This window comes from Pleurodeles waltl, chromosome 1_2 (genome assembly GCF_031143425.1).
Source record: "Pleurodeles waltl isolate 20211129_DDA chromosome 1_2, aPleWal1.hap1.20221129, whole genome shotgun sequence".
Lineage (NCBI taxonomy): Eukaryota > Metazoa > Chordata > Amphibia > Caudata > Salamandridae > Pleurodeles > Pleurodeles waltl.
This window is the reverse complement of record NC_090437.1, coordinates 510,153,849-510,180,985: the sequence shown is the minus strand read 5'-3', so window position 1 is coordinate 510,180,985 and position 27,137 is coordinate 510,153,849. Positions and strand designations below refer to the sequence as shown.

Below are 27,137 nucleotides of genomic sequence, written 5' to 3'. Positions count from 1 at the left end.
GGCATACATGGGTGGATGCTGTCCTCCAAACTGAAAAACAGAACAGCCACACAGCAGAAATAAAATACTGTCTTCTTATGATAATACCTGTGAGGCAGCGGACCAGGGATGCAGCTATCACTTGTGAAGATGCCGCTGTGGCACCAGGGCCCACTGAAGAGTAATTATTACTATCTTTTACTATACAGCTGCGTCAGGAAGACTTACTTTCCTAATTTTAATTAGGGCCCATGGCACTCCGGCTTCGCCACTAGACTCAACATTCAGCCTAATATCCAGATTCAGGTTCAGGTTCCTTCACAAATGTAGTGAAGCCCTGTGGCATGCTCCCGTGGTGCACTACTGAAGGATCACAAGAAGTGCAATGCTGCTTGACACTGTCTGCTGTGGGGATCTAAAGGTAAAGGTGGAGGAAGACACCACAGATGCCACAGATGAAGACGGCAATGTTTATCCAGGCATGCACATGATGATGATCATGATGACACAGACATGAAACAAAGGGCTTGGAGGAACAGAGTAGCTCAAAGGTATTTCTAAGTGTAGCAAATCATGACATGAACACAATATTCCAACACATATTTCAGTGCTATAACTTGCAATTCTATAATTTCCTTTGACGTATAGGTATAGGTGAAAAAATGGGGAAGGACACAGTGATATAGGCTTTGAGTGATGTAGAAAAGTAACAAAGTAATGAAAAATAACAGTAACTTGTCAGAAAGATTGAGTAAATAATCACATGCAGCAGCGATTTGTGCAGGGATGATTCATCTCTCTGTCCTCACTTCCATTGTTGACCTGCCCTGGGTGATGGCTGCTCAGATCTGCACATACTTCCTGGCAAAGTATGTCTTACAAAGCATTACCTCCTCCTGCAATGTCTCATTAGGTCGGCTGAGGATGATGCTGGCATTTATGATTTGTGTTGCGGCATGAGTCTGGTCATAGCTATTAAACCTAGTGGTAAGAAGGATCCTCAATTACCCTGTTAGCTCATCCATACATGGCTGCAGCTGCCTGTCATCGCCATCAGAGACGTGCTAGAAAGGTTCTTGCAAGTTGGGCAATGTCACTTTGAGTATTGTGCTTAGGTCACCTCCTACCAATAACAGGAAGGCCATGAAGTTGTTGCTGTAGCAGCTACAGTCATTAGCACTGTAGTGACCTGAATTAAGCCTTTGAAGAGAAACCTTTGCTCTGGACATGATGGACACCAGTCATTGTTGGACCCCTAGACGGAGAAGCATTGCGAGCTGCTTGAAGAAATTCTTCATATTCTTCTACTGGATTGGGTCTGGATGTGAGTGCTGAGAAGCGAGATGATGTGATGTATGAGGATAATTACTTCCTATTTTCCATCATCATCTAGGGTAGACTCATCAGCTTTTTCATCTGTGTAAGCATAAATTAGGGTGTACTGCAAAATGGGGTCTTGCAAACTGCAGAAATATGTTAGCATTCAATGACTACACTTGCTGTGAATGAGGCTGACAGACCTGCTGTGCCAGTAACCAGGCATGAAGCGAAGGTTTTCAACACTCAATGCTAAATAGTATTGTGCGTTCTCTAATAGTGAAGAAGACAATTTTTAGGCCTTCTGTAGTAATCTAACTACACCCCTTGGTAGCAAACCTCAGCTTACTGAAGCACCAACCTCGCTAGTGGTTCAAGGAGGTGTATAGCATATGCTAGGGCTTGTTACATCAGCTGCCAGCTAATGCACAGGGAACGTATGTGGGTTTGTGCGTGATTCATGGAATAGTCACAATAGGTGACTGGCTACTGGTGTGTCTTATCCATGCATTAAGAGAGTTGTTGGTGTAGAGATAAGATATTATTGTGGTTATTTTACATACTCAAGAAAGAAGAACAGATGATGGATAGAATGCTGAACAATGCAAACATCCACCCCAGTCACAGAGATCTGGGTTTAATCCATTGTTTTTTTGCCTACCACGCCACCCCATTTTGGACCCAACCATATGCAAATCAGGCTTGACCATGTTCCCCATGTGAACAGTCCAGCCCGAACAGCCAGGCCAGGTCCTCCGGGCCCGGAAACACGGGGAACAGGATCAAGACTGATCTGCAAATGGCTGGGTCCAAACTGGGGTGGCGTGGTGGGCGAAAAGAACAATGGATTATACCTAGATCTTTGTGACTCTGCTTTTATTTTACATATTCAGCATCACAGGTTATAGGTCATTTCATTTTTTAAATACTGTCTCGGAATGTACATCCACCAGATGATACACTGTGTCGTGGTCCCATCATGCACCTGCCAAGACCATGTGTGATGATGATAAAGGGGTAGTAAAAGTCAACTTGAGGGCCAACGGATACTTTATCCTGAATCTAGACCTACATATTTTTGCATTTTCTGGAATTTTCTGAGCATTTTTGTCAAAACAATTTCTCTGTTCTAGATGAGGCACCTCCAATAGAATGTAGAGTTTATCCCTGTCAAAACTCTTCCTGCTCTTCACGCTCTGCTCAGGTCTTTCCCTGCCTTCTCCTGTCATCAACCCTCACTCTGCAGTGCTCTGTACTTGACTGTGTTCCACTTTCAGAAAACATGTATTCTCTGGTCACTACTACAGCTCTCTAACCCAATAAGGGGTCAATCTGTGAGAGATACTGGGAGCTCTGAACCATTCGGGACTGTGGATTATATTGCTCCTTTACAGAATTTTGTCCTGAACTGTTCTCAGCCTCCTGAGGTAGTGTCCCCCGCCATTCTGAACAAGAGGTATTGATTGCACAGCCATGAGGGCAAAATCCATGAGAGATTTCCAGAATAATTAATATGTAATTGCGTCCCACTGAGATTACGTTTTGTCAATGTATTTTAAGTAGGAATCTGACAAATTTGGCATGGAGCTTCCCCTCCTGGACATCCCTTGTCTAAGATGTAGGTGAATCTTGGACATTACTAAATAATCAAATCTCCTACAACAATCTTTGTCTTTCATTTACTTTATCACTAACCTTAATTGTTAACTTTCATCACCCATTTTAGCTACACATCAACAAAATCCCTACTTTCTTTCAACACAAAAATATTACTTACCACATTTGTCAGAACAAAGAGGGGGCTGTAGGCACTATAGGTTGCTGCCAGTTTGCATGCTTCTGCTGCTGAAAGTAAGCGGTGGTCATATTCTGTCAGGAGGCTCTGCAAAATAACATGTGAGACGGAGGCATGAATGCTTATGAGGACCAAGGAAGTTCACCAATTTTAGATTCCATAAAATCTTTGGCATTTCTATAAGACCTTCGCTTCAAGCCCATTTACTAAACAAAGAACTCAAAATATATGCTTTAATGTAGGGGATATATATTGTAGGCGCAGACTCAAAACTGTAGGTACTGCCAAAGTGTTTACTTTACAACAGATTTTTGTTATGATCAAAACATACAAAAGGGAATGGGTTGTTTTCTGCTGAGTTTAGTTTAGGTTTCTAAAGTTTCATACTCCATTGCCGCTAGTACTTCCCATTTTCTATGGCCCCATTATTGCCTGCTCAAATGTATTTTATCAATATTGATAAGATCAGAGATGTTACATATAATCAAAATCGTTCTTTTCACACAAGACCAAATCATTTTTCTAAAGCCAACTGAGAAATAGACCTGGCTATATTCAGTTTGTAATGCCAAATGATGCACCTTATGTGCATGAAAATAACTCAAATTACTCTGATGAGCATGCAATAAAAAGCTATGTCAGTGATCCTTAAAAGGAATCAAAATCACAGCTGGAAAAAACTGAGAAGAAAAAATAGCAAAACATAACCCAGAAAACTACATATTTATTATTTTATCAGCACAGGGTAATCTCTGAAAAGAAGTACAAACCGTATACAAGTTCACTACATTCTCACTCAAAACACCCCTCATCTATTCAGTATTCCACTGTGGCTCCCCATTACAAAAATAAGTTTGGCAATTGGTTTATCTAGTCTACAGAACCATGTTATAGTTCCTTTATCCCTCTGCATTCTTCCATATTCTTTACTATGTGGTCTTTATCTTCTCAATCTTAGTCCTTTTTTCCTATTAAGATTTAATGTGGCATAGTTACCAATGGAGAGAGAATGGAGAGCCAAGAGGACCTCATCCTAAATCTTTGAGAGACAAGCCTTTATCTTAAAAACTCACCCCAAATTATTTTAAATTATTAGCCCAATAGCCACAACTACCCCTCCCTATTTTGCAAACATCATTTGTTCTCATGGGTTAAGTGCTCCTCACCTCAATAAGATTTTGAAAATGCTGATGTCATTCATAAAAATATACTAGTTAAATACAATGTCCGGTAGAATACTAAAGAAAATACAAATCATCCCGCACACCCACCTGGAGATTTAACAACATTGATCAGTATGAAGAATTTTCCCACATACTCTCACATCCTAAGTGATATAACTAAGACAGGTATCTTCTGTTCTTACAAATTTACTAGTGTTCTTTGGGAAAGAGGAGAAGTATCACTCGATAGTGAATTCTCTCAACATTTTGGGAAGTCACTGAGCCAGATAAAAGAAAAACATAGGTTGGAGTCCCTTTGGGCCACTCTTCTAAATGCACACACTCAGCTGGTGATGTCTTTGCCTGATAATCCTTGGCAATCCCAATATCTTTGCCCTTGGCAAGATGGTGTAATTATTATTTCTATTTTTTTTTTTTTAATGGCGAGCATGCCCCCCCCCTAAAAAAAAAAAAAAAGAAGAAAAAAAGAAAATGCACCACCTCCTAAATGTGTCAGCAATATTCTTTCAATAACATTTTACATTTCAAACAAAGTAATTATTCCATGTAAGTTTAGTACAGGTGTTTCCAGCAGGCAGGTGTTCTTCGAATAGGTATAGAAAACCTCTTTATTTCTAAAGTACGTCACACAAAAATCTTATTCTTTTTGGGGCAGACAAAAATCATTAGTGGCTTTGAATTCCAATAATGTGAAAACGTAGTTTAAACATTAAAGGACGACTAAAAACATAAAAGGATAAAGAATCGGAAGAAAAAAAAAACACTGGTAAAGTTATGTGCTGGCACACCAACCCTGGCACTAAAGCACACTTCTTTTTAGACAAGAACGCCAATGGCAGAAGAGGGCAGACTACTTACTCTAAACTGTGTGCTATGGTGGGCAGAACAAAATGTGATGACACTTGAAAAGACATATGGATGCTTACCATAACAGCGTTTGCAATCGAACATGGCTGAAGCTGATGCAGGGGTGTTGTGTTGTAAAACACAGAAGGAAATTAAAAATTGTGCAACCACCAGAAAATGGCAGGTTTGATAGCTGCAGCAATAGGACAACTTCATTTGATGATTCAATGTACAGTGAATCCAGGATTCTGCACTTTGTCCATAAAAGGAAGCTTCAGACTAATAATTAAGGGCCAGATGTAGCAAGCAGTTTTGCCCATTCTTTGTCTATTGGAAAATGTGTTTGTACATATGGCCCTAAATTGTTGTTATAATTTCACACTAAGCTTCATGACTTTCTTAACACGACTTGCATGTCGCTCGTGGAAACAGGATTGTTGACACTGTGCTGCACCACTCCGGCTCTGGGGCGAAGATTTTAATCACTGTTCTTACATTGACTATTTAAGTTGTTGCCAGCAGTCATTAGATACCTTAAAAGCAGATCAAAAAAAGTTGTGCCATGTTCATGGAGATTGTATCTTCCAAAAATGGCGAGATTTCAAAATACCCAAAGGAAGAAATTATGGAATTCCAGCCATGCACATCAAAAATGTAACAAGGGAGCACAGCAGACTGGTGACAACATGCTCTTCAGATAAATCTGCCTTGTAGCTTAAAAGCCAATGGAGGGGGACAGGCCACCATTGAACTACATTCCTGGAAGGTGGAAAACTGATGAAGGAAAACAAACAAAAAAAAACACACAGGCACTCATTCTCAGAGTCCGAGGCGTCTCAGTGTCCGAGGAAACCCAAAGATGGATGCAACCCGATTTTATTCTTCTGAAATTAAGGCATTACCAAAGAGAAATTCCTACTAGTATAACCTAGAGGAACGCGCAGGGGATCACGGTTGCTAATGGGGAAATGGCAGATTTCAAGTACAGCAAACCATCAACAGCGGGTTATTTCCCATTCTGATGAGTCAAACTCAGATTAGGGCAGGGAAATCGCACCGTGTGAAACCAATATGCACCACAACATTTCCCCAGAGTGATTTTCCCTCAGTGACACTCAGATTAAAGACCATAATGTGCTCACACCATGAAGGAACAAAGCAAATCTATCTCCTCCTTTGTTCCAGTGGCGGCTGGTGATCTCTGAAACTGAAGAGGTGCAAATAGGTGACCAGAATCACAGAATGAACAAGCATTATTTCTGCAAGGAGGGCCTTTCGTTTTTTCCTCAAAGAAACGTTTGAATTAACATTAAAAAAAACAAATTGGCTCTTTTGTCTGCTTCTGCCTGCCTCTCTCTTGCTAAGTGTATTTCTCTCACACTCACTCCACCCTTCCTTCTCTGTCTCCCACTGTTCATCTATGTCTGCCTTTCAGTTTCACTGTCATATTTCATAAGGTCTTGCTCTGTGTTGCCATCTTGAGTCTTTCTTACACCCTTTCTCACATGTCTCTTTCTGGATCCTTTCTCTCTCCATTTCCCTCTTGATTTCTATCACCATCTGCCTCTTTTTCCCTTGTTTCTCCCTGTCTTCACTGCTTCTTGCTCCTATCTAGTTCTCTCTCCTGTCTCCCCCCCGACTCTTGCTCTCTCCATCTCACCATCAGTGTCTCCCCAATTTCTTTCTTTGTTTCTTTTAGTCTCCAAATCTTGCTATTTCCCTATCATTTTTTCTCATGCCCATTTTCCTTTGTTTGTTTTCTCACGGTCCCTCACAAACTCTCAACCCTATGGCTTCTAGCACTTTAACTCACTCCTGCTGTTTTACACTCACATTCTTGGTTCCTCACTCACATCATCTGCCTCTCAACGTTATTCTCCAGTTTCCTATCCCTTAATTGCAATCCCTTACGTCCTCTTTTTTTCTTTTGTTTCTTATGTTCTATTTCCATTTATCACACTCCTCCCTGTCAAGTATTCCTGTTAATCTAATTTGCCCTCCAAGACCTTCTCTCTATCTATCCTTTCTCTCTTACAACAGTTTATCTCTAGTCTTGCCTCTGTAATTAATGCACTTCCCCTCTATCTAGATTTGCTCATCCTCCACGCTCATGCTCTGAGGTTGGGGGTCAAGTCCAGGAGTTGCTATTCCTAGCTGGAGAGATGAGTAGAAGGGAAGCACAGGGCAGGGTTTTATTTTGGTTTGCACTACTTTCCTTTGCCAGCAGTATAAAGTAAAACGCAGCTAGGCTCTTTATAATTCATGGAGGCAATAAACCGGGGCCCATGAAAGGGGTGTATTCTTTCATATAATAGACAAATATTCCACCCTAGCAACTTTTTGAGTTTGTTATGTATTGCCTCCATCACCTCTGTTCCCACCCAAGTCGTTCACCAGGAATCTGGACTGACTTCTACAAACAAACATAAGGTTGCTGGAACATGGCAAAACCTGTGCACCGCCTGCTTAATTGCTTCCGCTTCATGCCATGATGACCTAGGACAGGAGCCCTCGGACGTTGTTGCATACTTGGAGCGCAGAGCAGCAAGCGTGCAGCAGCTTGATGATGCAATTTATCAACCTGCCTCCAACGTGCTGTGATTGATCTAATTCTCTGGCAGTTGGCAGAGGACAAGACCAATGGCAACACTGGAATTGCCTTTCTCCCCCTCCCACTTTCTCCATTTGTCACAGGCAGGGTGGTGTCAGATTCACTAGCTCCATCCTCATTTAGTTAAAAGATTGGAAAGGCTGTGGGTGGGACCATTGAAATCTTACCCCACCCAGCCTGTGACATAAGAATACAGGGAGTGCAGAATTATTAGGCAAATGAGTATTTTGACCACATCATCCTCTTTATGCATGTTGTCTTACTCCAAGCTGTATAGGCTCGAAAGCCTACTACCAATTAAGCATATTAGGTGATGTGCATCTCTGTAATGAGAAGGGGTGTGGTCTAATGACATCAACACCCTATATCAGGTGTGCATAATTATTAGGCAACTTCCTTTCCTTTGGCAAAATGGGTCAAAAGAAGGACTTGACAGGCTCAGAAAAGTCAAAAATAGTGAGATATCTTGCAGAGGGATGCAGCACTCTTAACATTGCAAAGCTTCTGAAGCGTGATCATCGAACAATCAAGCGTTTCATTCAAAATAGTCAACAGGGTCGCAAGAAGCGTGTGGAAAAACCAAGGCGCAAAATAACTGCCCATGAACTGAGAAAAGTCAAGCATGCAGCTGCCACGATGCCCCTTGCCACCAGTTTGGCCATATTTCAGAGCTGCAACATCACTGGAGTGCCCAAAAGCACAAGGTGTGCAATACTCAGAGACATGGCCAAGGTAAGAAAGGCTGAAAGACGACCACCACTGAACAAGACACACAAGCTGAAACGTCAAGACTGGGCCAAGAAATATCTCAAGACTGATTTTTCTAAGGTTTTATGGACTGATGAAATGAGAGTGAGTCTTGATGGGCCAGATGGATGGGCCCGTGGCTGGATTGGTAAAGGGCAGAGAGCTCCAGTCCGACTCAGACGCCAGCAAGGTGGAGGTGGAGTACTGGTTTGGGCTGGTATCATCAAAGATGAGCTTGTGGGGCCTTTTCGGGTTGAGGATGGAGTCAAGCTCAACTCCCAGTCCTACTGCCAGTTCCTGGAAGACACCTTCTTCAAGCAGTGGTACAGGAAGAAGTCTGCATCCTTCAAGAAAAACATGATTTTCATGCAAGACAATGCTCCATCACACGCGTCCAAGTACTCCACAGCGTGGCTGGCAAGAAAGGGTATAAAAGAAGGAAATCTAATGACATGGCCTCCTTGTTCACCTGATCTGAACCCCATTGAGAACCTGTGGTCCATCATCAAATGTGAGATTTACAAGGAGGGAAAACAGTACACCTCTCTGAACAGTGTCTGGGAGGCTGTGGTTGCTGCTGCACGCAATGTTGATGGTGAACAGATCAAAACACTGACAGAATCCATGGATGGCAGGCTTTTGAGTGTCCTTGCAAAGAAAGGTGGCTATATTGGTTACTGATTTGTTTTTGTTTTGTTTTTGAATGTCAGAAATGTATATTTGTGAATGTTGAGATGTTATATTGGTTTCACTGGTAATTAAAAATAATTGAAATGGGTATATCTTTTTTTTTGTTAAGTTGCCTAATAATTATGCACAGTGATAGTCACCTGCACACACAGATATCCCCCTAACGTAGCTAAAACTAAAAACAAACTAAAAACTACTTCCAAAAATATTCAGTTTTGATATTAATGAGTTTTTTGGGTTCATTGAGAACATGGTTGTTGTTCAATAATAAAATTAATCCTCAAAAATACAACTTGCCTAATAATTCTGCACTCCCTGTAAAGGGTGAAGTGACAGGCAGGTTTGGACCCTCGTCCCTCCTACAGTCTGACCCGGCTTACTAGCCCTCTGCCCAGAGGGGTCTTAAAATGCTGTGATTTTGTGCTGCTTGCACTAGTGCCTTGCATTAGGGATCGGAAGGCTGAGCAAGTTTCATCCCTACCAAAAATTACGCATGCGCAGTGGAGTAGATCAGATCTGCTGCACTGGCAAGTTACCATTAAACAGTACAGACAACTGACATTCTATTATCAGCCTCTGCCAGCTGCGGCCCGACCTTTGGGGCTGAGGGGCAACGCCACCTCACATTTTGCCCCTCATGAAGACTGCCTGTTAGGGTGAGCAAAGGTCAGCCTGACAGACACTCTTCATTTTCAGATCAGGCAGCCAGGAGCTAGACATGCGCGAATTGCCCAGGCTCCTGGCTGCCTGAGGTAAACTTTGCTGGGCTGAAGAGGTCACAGCTCATATGGGCGTGACCTCCTCGGCTCAGCAAAGGTGCCTCGAGGCCCTCCCCCTTGGTGACGAGGGGAAGCGTCACCCATTGACTCTGACCTGGGCGCTTCAGGTTTAAGCCCTGAAGCGCCCAGGGTGAGTGTCAATCAGTGACACCTTGTCACAGAGTGGGTTGGGGTCAGCAGTCACACTGACCCCATCCCTCTCTGTGACAAAGTTGGGACTGCTGCCTTCCCTCATTGGCTGACATAAGGTCAGCTAATGAGGGAAGGCAGCAGTCCCAACCCTCCTGGGACCTTAGAGACTGTGCTGAAGGTAAGTGTGTGTGTTTTTAAATGAATGGTGCATGCGTGTATGTTTGAATGTTTGATAATGAGTGTTGTGAATGGATGTGCGCATGTGTGAATGAATGAGTGTGTGTGTGTGTGCCTGTGCGTCCCACCCGCCCCATCCCTCCTACAATTTCCGGCCGCCACTGGCCTCTGCACTGTTTAATGTCAACGCAGGGCTGAGAGAGGGTGGGTCTAGCCCTTTTATCCTCATTAACCCCTTCGATGCCAGGCCTTTTCCCCTCCTGTGCCGAGCCTCTTTTTGGCTACTTGGGGCAGTTTGCGCTTATGCCCTCATAAATTTTTGTCCACATAAACTATCCACACAAAATGTGCGTCCTTTTTTCCCAACATCCTATGGATTCTAGGAGTACCCAGAGTTTGTGGGTTCCTCTGATGGAGACCAAGAAATTAGCTAAAATACAGCAAACATTTCTTTTTTTTCACAAAAATGGGAAAAAAAGGGCTGCAGAAGAAGGCTTGTGGTTTTTCCCCTTAAAATGGCATCAACAAAGGGTTTGCAGTGCTAAAATCACCATCTTCCCAGCTTTCGGAAACAGGGGCAATTTGTGTAGATCCTACAAGGGTTTCCTAAAGAAACTAACAGCTGAAATTAAAAAAATATTGAAACTGAGGTGAAAAAAACAGCTATTTTTCTCCACGTCTTACTCTGTTACTTTTTCCTGCAATGTCGTATTTTCAAAAGCAATATACCGTTATGTCTGCTAGACACTTCTGGTTGCGGGGATATATAGGGCCTGTAGGTTCATCAAGAACCCTAGGTGCCCAGAGCCAATAAAGGAGCTGCACCTTCCAATGGGTTCTCATTGTAAACCGGGCATACAGCAATTAATTTGGTGAAATATAAAATCGTGAGAAATAGGTATTAAGAAACCCTTTGTATTTCCAAAATGGGCACAAGATAAGGTGTTGAGAAGCAGTGGCTATTTGCACATCTCTGAATTCCGTGGTGCCCATACTAGCATGTGAATTACAGGGCATTTCTCAAATAGATGTCTTTTTTACACACTGTCTTACATTTGGAAGGAAAAAATGTAGAGAAAAAAAGGGGCAATAACACTTGTTTTGCTATTCGGTGTTCCCCCAAGTCTCCCGACACAAAATGGTAACTCGCTTACGTGGGTAGGCCTAATGCTCACCACAGGAAACGCAACATGGACACATCACATTTTTACATTGAAATCTGACGTGTTTCTTGCAAAACGCCTAGCTGTAGATTTTGGCCTCTAGCTTAGCCGGCACCTAGGGAAACCTTCCAAACCTGCGCATTTTTTTAAACTAGACACCTAGGGGAATCCAAGATGGGGTGACTTGTGGGGCTCTGACCTGGTTCTTTTACCCAGAATCCTTTGCAAACCTAAAAATTTGCCTAACAAACACTTTTTCCTCACATTTTGGTGACAGAAAGTTCTGGAATCTGAGAGGAGCCACAAATTTCCTTCCACTCGATAAAAATGGCACCTCACTTTTGTGAGTAAACCTGCTGCCCGTGAAAGGAAATGGCACAAAACACCATCTGGACACATCAAAATTATCAAATACAAAACTACCCGTTTTTGCGGGGGGGGCACCTGCGTTTTTGGTGCTGGGCTCAGCAGCCATTTAGGGAAACCTACCAAACCCAGACATTTCTGAAAACTAGACACCCAAGGGAGTTCAGGGAGGTGTGACTTGTGTGGTTCCCCCAATGTTTTCTTACCCAGAATCCTCAGCAAACCTCAAATTTAGCTAAAAAATCTAATTGTTCCCACATTTCTGTGTGGGATCACCACACCGGGACCACCCTACATTCCCCTCAGTCTCCCGGTAAATATGATACCTCACTTGTGTAGGTGGGCAAGAGCTTGTGTCGCAATTGAGGGGGAAACAAATCGGGTCCAAAAGGGCAGTTTAAAACAAAAACATTTTTAGGCTGACAAGTGCAGCAAAAATTTTATCGGTATAGATGAGACAATGCTGCGTGGTAGGAATTTTTTGGATTCCTGCCGATTCTGGAAGGTTCTATCACAAAAATGTGGGAAAAATGTGTGATTTCCTGCAAAGTTGGAGGTTTGCAGGGCATTGTGGGTAAGAAAATGGTGCGGGTGCATGTGAAGCACACCACCCTGGAATCACCTAGATGTTTAGTTTTCAGATGTGTCTAGGTCTTGTGGATTTTTCTACATGGCAGCGTCCCAGAGTCCATAAAGTGCAGCCCTCACCATTCCAAGTGGGACAATTTTGAGAGTTAGCCAAGCTCTCTTGGCCCAAATGTAAAACCAAAACCCCAAATAATCAAATGTCCTCTTGCTTGCCTTGGGATAAGATGTTTTAGTGTGCGGGGGGAGAGCTGAAAGACTGTTATCCCCTTCAGTTGGGGTGGGGGCATAACCAGGCCCATACAGGTTGGTAGCCACCACGCCACTATTTTTTGCTTTTTTAAAATTCCCTGGCATCTAGTAGACTTTCTGCCCCTGGGGATTGGATCAGGGGTAATTGCCCCATATGCCCACTGGTGGGCAGAACAACTTTGGCCCCATTTATTTGGGGTGGGGGTATGGCCCTACCCCTACCCTCTTATTTTGAAAAAACAATCTTCGCTGATCTCTGGGGGGGGCATATATGGTCAACAGTAATGTGGCCCCATGGGGAGCGACCCTTGCCCAGGGAGCTTTCCCCCTAAACAAAACACACACATACCAATCCCTGGTGCCTAACTGGTTTCTGCTCCCCCCAGGGTAGCGACCCTTGCCTAAGGGGTTGCTCCCCTTGCGTAAAATTGGCGCAAAAAAAAAATCCCTGGTGCCTAGTGGTTTCTGCCCCACTTGGGGGAAGATCGGCCTAATAAAAATAGGCTGATCTGCTCCCAAGGGGGGCTGAAATGCCCTAGAATAAACTTGCCTCCCCAGCGGAATGACCCTTGCCTAAGGGGTCGCTCCCCTTGCGTGAAATTGACGCAAAAAAATAAAGATCCCTGGTGTCTAGTGGTTTCTGCCCCCCCTTGGGGGAAGATTGGCCCAACAAAAATAGGCCGATCTGCCCCCACGTGGGCAAAATTGGTCTAAATACAATTTCCCCCCCAGGGGGAGCGACCCTTGCCTAAGGGGTCGCTCCCCATATATAAAAAAACAAAAGTAAACATAAACGAAAATATATCCCTGGTGTCTAGGGGTTTCTGCCCCCCAGGGGGCAGATCGGCCTAATTATAATAAGACGCTCGACTTATGCACAAGTATGAAAAAAAAAAATCCAAGGTGTGTAGTGGTTTCTGCAGCAGACTGGCCTAATAAAAATAGGCCAATCTTCCCCCAAATGGGGCAGAAATGACCTAAATACAATTTGCCCGCCAGGGGAGTGACCCTTGCCTACGGGGTCGCTCCCCATCTGTAAAACAAAAATAAAAAAAATCCCTGGTGCATAATGGTTTCTGTCCCCCTTGGGGGCAGAATGGCCTAATTAAAATAGGCCGATCTGCACCCAAGGGGGCAGAAATAGCCTAAAATAAATGTGCCCCCTCTCAGGAGCGACGCTTGCCTAAGGGGTCACTTCCCTTGTGAGAAATTAGTCTTAAAAAAAATGCTCACTGGTGTCTAGTGGTTTCCGCCCCCCTTGGAGGCAGATTGGCCTAATAAAAATAGGCCGAAATGGCCTAAACATAATTTGCCCCCTAGGCGCGACCCTTGCCTAAGGGATCCCTTCCCACCTCTAAAAAAACAGAAAAAAAAAAAAAAAAAGATCCCCTGGGGGCAGATCGGCCTAATAACAATAGGCCGATCTGCCCCCAAAAGCCTTGAAAAAAATTGCCCCCCTGGGGAGCGACCCTTGCCCAAGGGGTCGCTCCACTTATGCCAATTTCTTTTTGAAAATAATCCCTGGTGTCTAGTGGGCATTTTGCTTCACGATCTGGCTGCTGAAATGCTCTGAGAGACTTCAAAGGGAATGAAATTCCTTTCCTTCCCTCTGAAGCCTCTCAGGCCCCCATCACATGATCGGAAGAAAAAAGCTTTGCATTTCTCTTCCGATCACGCTGGACGCTGAGTTTCCAGCGCAATGGGAGGTGGCCTCTGATGAGGTCATCAGACGTCACTGGGGAGGATATGGGGGTGGAAGGGGAAGGGCTTCCCCTTCCATCCCTGCCCTGGGGGGGTGGGAGGGAAGCCCACAGAGGGAGCTCCCTCCGAGCTCAAGTGCCAGGACGTAATGGTTACATCCTTGGAACAGGAGCACTGTGCCGGCGGACTTAACCATTACGTCCTCGGCACAGAACGGGTTAAGGAACCGCTGATGCTTTGTTCTGAACTTTGTGGATAGCCAGATGCACTGTGAGATTGCAATGAAAACTATTAGACTGCCAAACACAATAACAAAAGCGGCAGCACCAAGAGGAAAGTAAAGAAACCTGTGAGCCACAGTAGAGGACGATGGAATTCATAAATGACTGATTTATTTATCATGATAATTGGTTGTGCCTGTTTTTAGTTTTCTCCTTCAGACAGCTTTTAGATAACTTTTTGTTGTGACTAGTACCAATAGTTATCGTGGGCTTTGAGTCAGCCCTTCTCTTAATACTGGTTGACTTTCTTGTCAATCTCAATTGCTTGCTCCTTTTTCTATAACTTTCCTTTCTTTTATTGTGTTTCTCCCTACCCACGACCACAGCTTCTTTAACATCCTTTTGATAGGATGACTTGTATCCATCCAGTACTTACATTCAGGGAACTACTTTTTTCTTTTTATTTAAACTCTCCATGGGAATGAGTGTGTTTTCTTCTCTCTCCCCTGGGTGCTGCTTTCCCCATGAATGCGCCTCTGCTTGCACGTTGCTCCCCCCAGTTTTCCCTTTCCCAATCTCCCTTTCATTTATTTATTTTTTAAACTTGCCCCACGCTAAGGTCCTATGTTGTTCCTCTACTTCACCTCTGCTCTGGTGTAAACTGCTCCCCCTCACCATGATTCCCCATCACTCTCTAGCCCTCACCATTGCGTTCTTTAAAGAAAAAAAGCGCTTTAGCTGCAATTTGTTCCTGGTCCGGTCCTTTAAAAAAATGTGCTTTGGCACACTTTTTTATGTTATTTTGTTTTAATTTTACACTACAAGATGGACAGTCAACTAAGCCCGTCAGGCTTTCCAAAGGGATTCTAGCAAGAATTATTACAGTGTAAATCTGCTCCTAGGGTTCATTAATGGCGCTAATCAAGACCAAAATCCTTGCCTGCATAGGTAACTTTTGACATTTCATGTAACAAAATACGTGTCAACAGGTGAAAATTTCACATAGTGTAGTAACAATCGACTCAATGACTCAATCAGGCCCATAGCCTTCATCACATTGCCTTGTTGCAGCACACAGGGAAGTAATTTAGACAAAGCTCTTATTCTTTACAGTGTCAAATGTATATAATTTGGGTGCTGTTCACAGTTTTCTTACTCACTCAGCATCCCCCCGTAACGGGTAAATCGGTGGGATAGAAGGATGTGATGATAAGCCTGAACTGCCCACCTGTGTAGCTAGCTCAGAATTACAATTTACGACTATCGGCTGTACTAATCACTAAAGACCACATGTATGATCGCCAGTTTTTGCAACTTCCTAACTGTGACTTTTTGCAAATCGTAATTAGGAAATCGCAAACTACGATGTACTAATATGTCTCAGACACATATATCGTTTCCCAGTGGGTTGCAAGTGGACCTGTCTCATCAATATTCATGAGGCTGGTCTCAATTTGCGACCCATCGGGAATGGCCAAAATCAAAGGAACGTTGGCCTGCTGGGGTCAGGAAACCACTATGTCAGTGATTGCTTTTTCAATAAAGCAAATTATGTTTGTAATGCAGCCTGTTATCCTTAAAGGAAAACGGAATGCATTTAAAAAAACAAGAATGAGAAGTTTTCTTTTAAACTTTTATGAAGTTTTTTTGCTCTTAAAAAATGTTTACGCTCACATTTGCAAAGGGGAAGGGGTCCCTTGGGGCCCCCTTCCCATCTGCGAATGGGTTACCACCAACCTGAAGTAAACTGCAAATGTTTTGCGCCTGCCTTCCAGTCACAAAACATTCATACATCCCCCTGTGACTCGCTATTAGGAATGGACACCCTTAACGCCCCTTCCTAATACTGACTCGCAAACCTATTTAACAATTCAGTAATAAGTTACCGAATCGCAAAATAGGGTTAGTATATGTCAAAAGGCTATTCAGAGGTCGCAAATGGCCCAATTCTCCGTTTGCGACCACTAAAACCTTTTGTACATGTGGCCTTAGAGGCTTTGCATCAGAATTAGCTGCTTCAGACCTTTATTGCACGCCACTGCGATTCACTGCATTGTGTCATAACCATTTAGGTGCTGCAAATTGCCAAATATTGTTTAGGATTGCCACTGACCAGAATTTTACCTCCCTGTTCTTATTTTTATACCACGACCAATAAAAATATTTGGAAAATCAGTAAATTCTGATATGTCTTCACGTTTGCATTATAAACTTAAATCAGCAAATTTAGAGGGCAAAAAAATCAGAAGGATTTGAATGTTGTCTAAACTGTTCGAAAATTGTTTTAAAGTAAATAGAGTCAGAGTTTTTTGTTAAAAAGGAAATGAGAGGATTTTACATAACCCGCTGTATGAGTACCACTTCAGGGTCTTTCCACCACCACAAAGTGCACAGAAAGCTGGTGTTTTTCTAGAAAGGTAGCAACCTTAAATGAAAAATGGCAAACCTTTTCCATCCCCAGCATAGTGCCCCAAGCATGTTACTGTACTTAGCTGCAAGATAAGTTTCTCTTTTTAGGGTCGAGCCTGCGTTGCATGCGCTCGCCCATGAGTATCGCAGCGAGATGCTTTAGTGTTTAGAAAAGGGCTCGGAGCCCTGTCGACGTCAGGTCAGTGTTTTTGATTGGTTTGTGGGCTTGCCTAATAAAATCTGCTTGCCTTCATTAGTCGAAGGCATGCATACGTCATGCCTTTTCCAGTGGCTAGCCCTCCTCGAGTGCATCGACCAAGTACAGAAAACATGCTAGGCTCGCTGTTTTCTGTCTGGCTCGTGGACTACTTTTTCTCTAATTTACTAGCACGATTTCGCTTGGCAGAAGTCGAGCGCTTTACATAGTTAATTGCACTTTTTTGGGTTACGTACATAAATGCACTTTTGCCGATAGGCGAAAAGTCGGTTAGGAGTTTACAACGCTATCAGCTCTAACATGAGCAAACGCGAGACCCGTTGCATTGCAAATGATTGTTTCATGTTTGTAAGCCACGAATACTGTTCAATGGCAGAGGAGCTGAAGCATTTGGCCCAAAACATAACATCTAGGGAAAGTGAATTTCCTTCACAGCAGTTTTTTGTATTTCTGAAGATACTCACCAAGTCAATCAGTGAATTGCTTTTAAATTTCTGAAAATCTTCTTCACTCATTGAAACAAAAATGTCTGCCAGAATTCCCAAAGAGGAGGAAATGCCCTGGAAATAGAAAAGAACAGTAATAACTAAGACTGAAGAACACAATACACCACGTCAAATGAGGCCAAACCCAAAAAACATCTTTGAGCCGTAATTATGAGTGATATAAGTGACACACACAATGGCCTTTCTTTTGGACAGTAATGATGGCGATAGACCGCTCCAAGGAATAACTTTTATTCTTGAGTAAACTGCACTATTATATTCTGGTTCAAGGTAACATTACTGTGGCAAGCCCTTAGTCTGCAGATTCGATGCTGCAGTTTTGTTGCTGCACCCAGAACCTAATGGCTTTTGCTAGGCAGAGACGGTGAGCAACTGTGAACTCCTCTCACTATTTCGGGGAGACACCTATGAACTTCCCAACTATTATGTTCCCAGAAATGCTGATACTAGGTTCCCTGTAAACCTCATATCCAGACCGCATGCAGATCACTTCCTCGCTTCAGTGTCCTACCCACATTTTGTCTGCAACACTGGTTACTGTGCTTTCATGGTAAAGCAATTGACAAGTCAATGACTTTGGCCAGTTAACTAAGTCTCTATCTCTTTTTACTTAGCTTATCAACAAGAGATGAATGTTTGATCCTAATGACTTGAGTGTGAAAATAAACCCTCATACTCCTCCATAATTTGATTTTTTCAGGATCTGATAGTGCTCTATAAATATTGACACTGTTAGGAGATATCATCCTCTTCAGAGCAAAAATTAATTGCATGAACACAAGGTAGATAACGATCATCAATGCTCTGCTGTAGGCTAATTGACCTTCTAAAGATCGTGGTTATAAGTCATTTTCCTTAGGTTTGCAGAAAATTGCCAGGTACTTGGATATCCTTCGCTGAAGGAGGGTGGTGAAACAAGTTATTGGAAAACATCTGCCTTCATTTCTTTCTGAAACTTAACCACCTTTTGTGTGCAGGTTTCTCCTTGAAATGCAATACTCCCAGATGGCTTGTAATGTCAATACGGCTGGTAAATCCCACTACAAGCTTAATCTGTATTATCCCGAGTCTTGTAATAAGGGTCTTAGTGGTAAGTATTGATGATATTGCTTGAAGAGCACATGGTTTGGTGTGGGCATGATTTTGTCTAAGTATGATGTGATGGGGGGGCCGGGGGAGCCTCAGGAGGTTCTGCGAAGTGAAGTGAAAAGAAATGATGCAACATTCCAATAATGATAGAGACCATTCAAAGGGGTCAAAAGGCACAGTTTTACATTACTTTAAATAAGTAAAACATATTTTTACACTCAGAAACGCATACAAATGTGGCAAAATAAAACAAGCATTGGTCAAGCCAATAGGTTTCACCTTTAAATGGCCAAGCTACTGCTTTTTGTCATTGCTTGTCGGCACAGGAAGGCATAGACATGCTTCAAGACCCATGCACATGCATAGCCAGCAGTCTTGGAATGGGTTTATTATTAAAGAATAGGGATTTGTGATGAAATACGATAGGGATCTATTTGACATTTGCCCCAATTTACATACGTGTTACTGAGTTATTTATAACGCTTACAATATTCCTAATGTACATGGTTTGTAGACAAATAGAACATAATATATAATTGTGTTACTATCAATTGGTATGTGCACATACTCATTTAGCGGTTGCATAAGTCTATGTATGCCACATATGAAGAGGGATTATCTGACAGTGTAGTGAGAGGCAAATGTCAGTTCTCCTTTTCTCCAAAAAGGATGTAGTTACCTTTATGGGATTATGCGACCTACTTGGTGTGTCCCTAATAAATTGGGATAACACAATATTCCTGGACCCAACAAACACAAGCATAGGGAGGAAAGTAATTGAATCAAGGGAAGATAACTGAGATGGATTAAAAAATATATCATGAGCGAGGGGCTGAGCTAAACCATTTTATAAGTGTGTGTTATGTATTGGAGACAAAGGTCTCTCAACAGACAGCTTACCTGTCTGTAGCTAAGACCTAAAAACAGACATACAAAAATGTTACTGTTGTTGTCCCTCAATATACCACTCCCCCCCCAAAAAATACACCAAAATCAGGATGGAAAAGCTAGTGCGAATGCTACTAATCCCACACCGTTTGAACACCTTTTCCAAGAGAATTGCATTTACAAGAGAGAACAAACAACCTGGATTACAACCTATGGATCTTCCTAGTTTTAACTGTCAAAAAGGTGCAACCCTAGATGTTTTCTGTTTTGGAATTCTAAGTCAATTGAAACTCCAAACGCCTGGAACAGCAAACAAGGAGATATTGGAAAATGATTTTGCCCCTCGACCTTTTTCTATTGCTAGATATGTAACAAGAAAAGACCAAAGAGGTAATGCTTCTATAAAAAGACAGGGCCCTTTACATGTTCTGTCAATGAAAAAAGGCAATGTGCTCCACTCTGTGCAGCGGCCTCCAGCTGGCCCAATAGCTGCTGGGAACTCCACTTCTATCCATCACTACAGTTCTCTGACAGGACTAATGAGGATGCCACTTTCCAGGTTCTACCTCAAGGCTATTCTGTGGCATATCCTAGATGACTAGGGAATTGATATCGTTTACAGCAGAAAGAGGAGGTGGGAAAATAGACCCAAGGACTCAATTTTAGTGCCCCAATATTGGGCACAAAAATTATTGGACCCAATATAATCTGACACCAAGGTATTCAGAATTGATGAAGTGTGATAATTATCACGTATTCTGAGTCTGAACCACCCCTTCATTGAAAGAGCAGCACCAAGTGATCATTTGCTTTCATAAAGCCTATGCTTTGCCTGGCCATAGTGGCGCTGGGGCTCCCAGGGATACTGGTGTGCGATCACTGAAGTAACCAATGGCCTCACCAGGCTCCAAGAAACAGGCACATGTGACAAAGAAGTGGGTAACACATTAGGCTCCACACCTTATGTCTGCTCTTGCAAGCATCCGAGTAAAAGTAAAAACTAGATGGCAGATAAAGGCTAAAATACTCGGCAGCATGGCACATCATTCCACCAAACAGGTAGGGAAGGTTTTGGTCAAATTCTATGCCAGGACTGGAGGAGAGGATTGTTCTTTCTTCCTTCGCTTTAATTTAGTAAATCCTAAATAGGATTGAAACTTTCCGTTATGACAGATAGGACATTTTTCATTCTTTCCTAGGGCAGGTAATCTGGATACAATTTGATTGACATCTTCCTAAACAATGAGGATAAAATGAAGATAAAAACTGGTTCAAAACTATTGTTGAACTTTGAACCCCGCCCTTTGGGTTGTTTTCTGGGGCCTGCATCCGACGAAGGTCATGGGCAGTCAAGGTAGCACCCTTTTAAAATGGGAAAGCTAGGTAAAACACAGCCTTTCTTGGTGGAAATGAGCCAAACAATTGCACTGTAGTATATTGTGGGCCAAATTAAGCAGAAGGGTTGACTAAATTCTGTGGCAAGAAAAGGCAAGTTATGCAGCACATTTTGTGACAGCAGTACTGCATTACTTTTTTTTTTTACATATGTTAACACTGTCAGGGAAAATGTTCACTTCATTAGTAGCAGTTCATCACTCATATGCGGCGATAGGTAACTGAAAGGTGACCAGTCAGCTTTCGAGAAGGATCTTCCACTTCACAACAGCACGTGTTGCCAAATTTGTAGTACTTTGGCCCAGTCTACTAGGCACATCTGCATTCCCATGCAATGAATGACAGGCAATGCATACAAATGCACAGGTTAACAGTGTTTACATTATTTTATTTCAGACTCTAGTAAATGCACTGCACTGATAGGTATATATTGCCAGCTCTCTGTATTTCCTGGTTTGTTACTCATAATGTAGAGAAGGGAATGCTCGTCCCTGTTACGTTTTAAAGCTACGAATCATCGATTTAGCACTCTGATAGAAAACATTATTTAAAAAACATTAAAAAGCCCCTTAGGTTTCGCATAAGTCATTAACACAAGAACTGCATCCGGATGAATAATATACATGATTGTAATTGTGTACACATCAGGCTGGGCCTTTGGAGAGGAAAACTGGCAATTTTACAAGAAAATCCAAAAATACTGACCTTTCTATCAGGTAAGGTAAGTTCAAAAAATCCTACAATGGAAGCCCATATCAACTCAGCAGCCTCATACCACAAGCCTGCAAAGAAGGAATTTACCGTGAAATGTTAAGGATCTCTTACAATTTCTCTTAGGGTGACACACTCACTTCAAACTTTACGCCAAGTAATACATTTTGGGTCAGATTCATCATCATGGGGTGCACCCTGAATCTGCATCAGCCTTTTTTTACAGTTATTTTTGCACCATACAGGGCATGCAGATGTTTAAAAAAAACAATTTAAGCACAACAATAATGGCTTGCATGCTCTACTTGTGGGCTATAATTAAAGTAATCGTTCATTCAGAAGCACCTGTAGATATAACTACATCATTCTAGGTCAGATGTACATTGCTTTCTGGACTCAAGGTGATTGGAAAAGTAATCAATAACTCAACATACAATAAGAATTAATTACACAAAAGATACGTTCAAAGGTTTTAATGAATCCGGTATAACGTAAACAGTTCATCTGAATGAGAACAGGTACTACAAAAAATAGTAACGAGACACGGAGTGCTTCTGTGAATCAAACTGGAGGAACAAGGTAACACGAGAGGCAGACAAGGTTTTGGCGAAATTCTTTGCTAGAGCAATGGAATCAGGACACAATTTGATTGATATCTTCCTAACAGTGAGGATAGAATAAATATAAAAGATATTTCAAAACTATTGCCGAAGTTTCAATGCCCCCCCGTGGGTTGTTTGCCGGGATCTGCATCGGGAAAAAGGTAATGGGCAGTCAAGACAGAAGCTTTCTTTTTGAAATGTGGAAAGCTTAGTAAAAAAAAAAAGGCTTTTCTTGATTGATGAGGCAAATAATTGCACTGTATTATATTATGGAGGGCAAATTATGCGGGAGGGTTGACTTAATAATGTAGCACGAAAGGCAAATTTTGCAGCACATTTTATGGCAGTAGTACTGCATTCATTTATCTTTTTTACAAATGTTAACACTGTCGGGGCAAGGGCTCCACTTCATTAGTAACAGTTTAACACTCAAATGCAACAATAGGCAACTGAAAGTTTACCAGTCAACTTTTTAAAATGGCCTTCCACTCTGCTGAAATATGAATTGCCCCATTTTTAGTAACCTTGATCCATTTGAGGTAGAAGCAAATTTTTCAGTAAAATCTGGAAATTATGCAGCAGTTGATGGATTACATGGCAAATCTACTATCATGCAGAAAACGCTATGGCCACAGAATCGCGTAATTCCCGTGGCCCTTTATTAAAGTACTTGTACATCATTAACTACCCTTATGTGAGGCACTAAAGCCCTTATCCATTCAGACAGCACACTACACCATGGAGGCATGTGGTATGAAGTGTGCTGTCTTTCCTTTGAGCCTATGTGGGAAGTATTCCATGTTCTGCATGATGACCACCGTGGTGCAGTTATTGTGTTATGGGATGTAGCACTTAGCAGTGTGATGGATGCACATTTTTATCATTAGTGTGATGCTGGCAGCACTGATTATATCTGTAGGTCCTTTTACTTTGTCTTCTTCTATGTTGTCTTCTACACCCATAAGGATCTTTTTTTAGGGGGCATGTTGCTATACATTTTTTTCTTTATAATTGTCTTACTATTCTTTCATTCTGCAAATGCAATCCAATATTGCTAATTAGTTGCAGTGAACTCATTCACTTTCAGTAGAGCAAAGGATCCTTTGTTCTGAGAGGCCCAAGGGAAGAAGAGAATTATACTAACCCTGCATAATACAGTCACTCAGGATTGCATTTTGTCCCTTGGGTTTCCACAAACATTGTAGTTCATTCTATAGCTGACCTGCAGTGTGAATCGGTCTGGAGTCAAAAATTCTCACTGATGATCTACCAGTACAGCCACATCAGGAACACATCGGTAGTATTAGTGAATAACAGAGGCATCAAATGAAGTGGTAAATGAGCCAGGAAGCACTGCTTCAGCCTACTTTTAGGATACCCAATTATTTAATGTGCAAATATTTACTCTTAATCTAAAGGTAATGCCTTGGTAAAAAAAAGTGAACAGAATATTAAGTATGTGAATAAAATTATCAATATAATTGAATGGTTATGCATTTGAATTGATACCACAATGTTCAAATGTCTTTTGGGACCTGTGATGAAGGTCTAAAGACCTTCCTATTTTCCATTCACCTTCCTCCACATGCTCTCTACACCAGCAGTTCCCAACCTCTGGTCTGCGGCACCATAGGGGTTCGTGACACATTCCAAGGGGGTCTGCAGGCATTGGCCGGAAGGAAGGCACTTCTCCAGCTGGGGCCTCTGGCAGAAACACCTGTGTGTTTTTCTATTCATTACTTACTTTTGGTTTTAAAAGCAAAGCAAAGTACCTTGTACATTGTTAGAAATGGGGTTTTTGGTTGGCAGTCAGGTTACCCTCTGTCCAAGCAAAAGCCCTCACTCTAGTCAGGGTAAGTCACACACTATCCAAGATTATCCTGTGCCCACCCTCTGGTAGCTTGGCACGAGCAGTCAGGCTTAACTCAGAAGGCAATGTGTAAAGTATTTGTGCAATAAATCATACAATACCACCATATAACACCACAAAAATACACCACACAGTGTTTAGAAAAATATATAATATTTATCAGGATAATTGTAGGTCAAAAAGAAATAAAGTTGCAATAGGAAATTGTAGAAATATCACAGGGAGGTGATATAAAGTGTCTTAAGTCTTTAGAATATAAACAAAGTCTCTTTCAAGCACAAGTACCTGGTTGGGAGTGGAAAAATCTCCTCAGAGGGCCACAAGCGAAGAGGTGCGTGGAAAAAGGTGTGTGTGCGTCGAATTCTCCTCAGCTCACACGGACGTGCGTCGTTATTTTCCACGCGGGGAAGTCGGCGTCGGTTTCCGGCGCGCGGACAGTCTCTTTCTGTGGATCGCGGGGATTACCAGATGTCCCGGGTCTGTGCGTGGATTTTCCTGCTTGTTCTCCGGCTGCGCGTCGGTCTGCGGGGCTGCGCGTCGAAGTTACGATCTCACGGCAGGCGTCGCGTCGATTTCTCCTCTAGAGGTCGGGCGGCGTTGTCCTTGCGAGGCCGTGCGTCGGATCTTCGATCGTCCCGAGAGCGTCGCGTCGATCAGCGTCGGAGTGCGGCGTTTTTCTCGCCGCGAAACAAGCTGTGCGTCGAAATTTTCGGCGCACAGAGCGTCCAAGTAAAAGAGGGAAGTCTTTTTGGTCCTGAGACTTCAAGGAACAGGAGGCAAGCTCTATCCAAGCCCTTGGAGAGCACTTTCACAGCCAGACAAGAGTTCAGCAAGGCAGCAGGGCAACAGCAAGGCAGCAGTCCTTTGTAGAAAGCAGGCAGGTGAGTCCTTTGAGCAGCCAGGCAGTTCTTCTTGGCAGGATGTAGGTTCTGATTCAGGTTTCTTCTCCAGCAAGTGTCTGATGAGGTAGGGCAGAGGCCCTGTTTTATACCCAAATGCGCCTTTGAAGTGGGGGAGATTTCAAAGGGTGGCTAAGAAGTGCACCAGGTCCCCTTTCAGTTCAATCCTGTCTGCCAGGGTCCCAGTAGGGGTTGTGGCAGTCCTTTGTGTGAGAGCAGGCCCTCCACCCTCCCAGCCCAGGAAGACCCATTCAAAATGCAGATGTATGCAAGTGAGGCTGAGTACCCTGTGTTTGGGGTGTGTCTGAGTGAATGCACAAGGAGCTGTCAACCAAGCCCAGCCAGACGTGGATTGTAAGGCACAGAAGGATTTAAGTGCAAAGAAATGCTAACTTTCTAAAAGTGGCATTTCTAGAATAGTAATATTAAATCCGACTTCACCAGTCAGTAGGACTTTGTATTACCATTCTGGCCATACTAAATATGACCTTCCTGCTCCTTTCAGATCAGCAGCTGCCACTTCAACAGTGTATGAGGGCAGCCCCAATGTTAGCCTATGAAGGGAGCAGGCCTCACAGTAGTGTGAAAATGAATTTAGGAGTTTTACACTACCAGGACATATAACTACACAGGTACATGTCCTGCCTTTTACCTACACAGCACCCTGCCCTAGGGGTTACCTAGGGCACACATTAAGGGTGTCCTATATGTAGAAAAAGGGGAGTTTTAGGCTTGGCAAGAACTTTTAAATGCCAAGTCGATGTGGCAGTGAGACTGCACACACAGGCCTTGCAATGGCAAGCCTGAGGCAAGGAGAAGGGGCTACTTAAGTGGGTGGCACAACCAGTGCTGCTGGCCCACTAGTAGTATTTAATTTACCAGCCCTATGCACATAGAGTGCACCTTACTAGGGACTTATAGGTAAACTAATAGTCCAATCAGGTATGATTCCAGGTTACCATGTTTTAGGGGAGAGAGCATATGCACTTTAGCCCTGGTTAGCAGAGGTAAAGTGCGCAGAGTCTATAAACCAGCAAAAACAGTGTCCAAAAAGCGGAGGGAGGTAGGCAAAAAGTTAGGGGTGACTAGCCTAAGGCTGTCAGGTCTAACATACATTCAACAGCTTTCAGGTGTCAAGACTGCTCTGGTGATTAATGTACCTGCTGGAGAGAGATGGGAGTTTTGTCTAGTGGCAGTTGTGACTCATCTAAGGCAGCACAGGTGGTTAATATGCCTGCTGCAAAGAATGTGTATCATGCAAAGAGAAGTATTTTATGTGCATAGCACAGTGGGGTACTGCTTTTGTCACAGATATTATTATTTTTTTTTTTTACTGTGCAGTTCATAAGTTACAATCGTAATCCAGGACAGTGAACTATGAACTGCCATCAAAGAGCTGCATGCAAACTGCATGGCATAAATTAGAAAGTTATGTTTTTTTCCCCAGTCTTTCATTTTCCTTATGATGCTAAAAAAAGATTTGTTTGCGTAGAAATACATTCTTATTACTAAAGTCAACGCTAACCCCTGTGTTATGTTTTGAACCCTGAGTTTGTGCTTCTCCAGTCCAAGCACTCTTAGAAAATGCCTACCTGTGTGGATGACATGTGAATCCTACACCTTGTAGTCCCCTGTAAAGTGCTCTGACACCCTACACTGGTATGAGAGGTGCTATAAAGCAAACAAATTACATGTGACAGAGGGGCTATGGAGAAATGAGAGACCCTTATGGTTTTAATTCCTTTCCCCCCGAACATATCTATGTGAAAAAGCTTTCTCAGATCTTATGTACCTAAAAAAGATAAAAACAGAAATCATTTGGGAAATGTAGAATCTGTTTAGATTTCCAAAATAAATCTAAACATTGAAAAGTTAGTCACCGAGATGCAGCGCCAACCTTCCCATTAAAATGTTGTGATTTTTTCACATTTTTCCAATATAAAATAATTATATCTTTAGTAATCTGAGTATTTGTTTGGTGTCTACTTGTTTGTGTATTTTTTCGG

The 27,137-nt window shown here is 42.6% G+C and overlaps 1 protein-coding gene across 2 annotated transcripts in view; it reads right to left on the bottom strand.

The window, feature by feature from the left end:
• Window positions 1-27,137, bottom strand: part of ALPK1 (alpha kinase 1) — a 323,413-nt gene that overhangs the window by 56,928 nt on the left and 239,348 nt on the right. For both annotated transcript variants that reach the window (XM_069241565.1, XM_069241574.1), the window contains exons 8-10: window positions 21,755-21,831; window positions 17,636-17,731; window positions 3,074-3,178 (exon numbers count right to left, since the gene is read on the bottom strand). In XM_069241565.1, coding sequence (XP_069097666.1) covers window positions 3,074-3,178; window positions 17,636-17,731; window positions 21,755-21,831 — 278 coding nt within the window. The remainder of the gene's footprint in view (window positions 1-3,073; window positions 3,179-17,635; window positions 17,732-21,754; window positions 21,832-27,137) is intronic.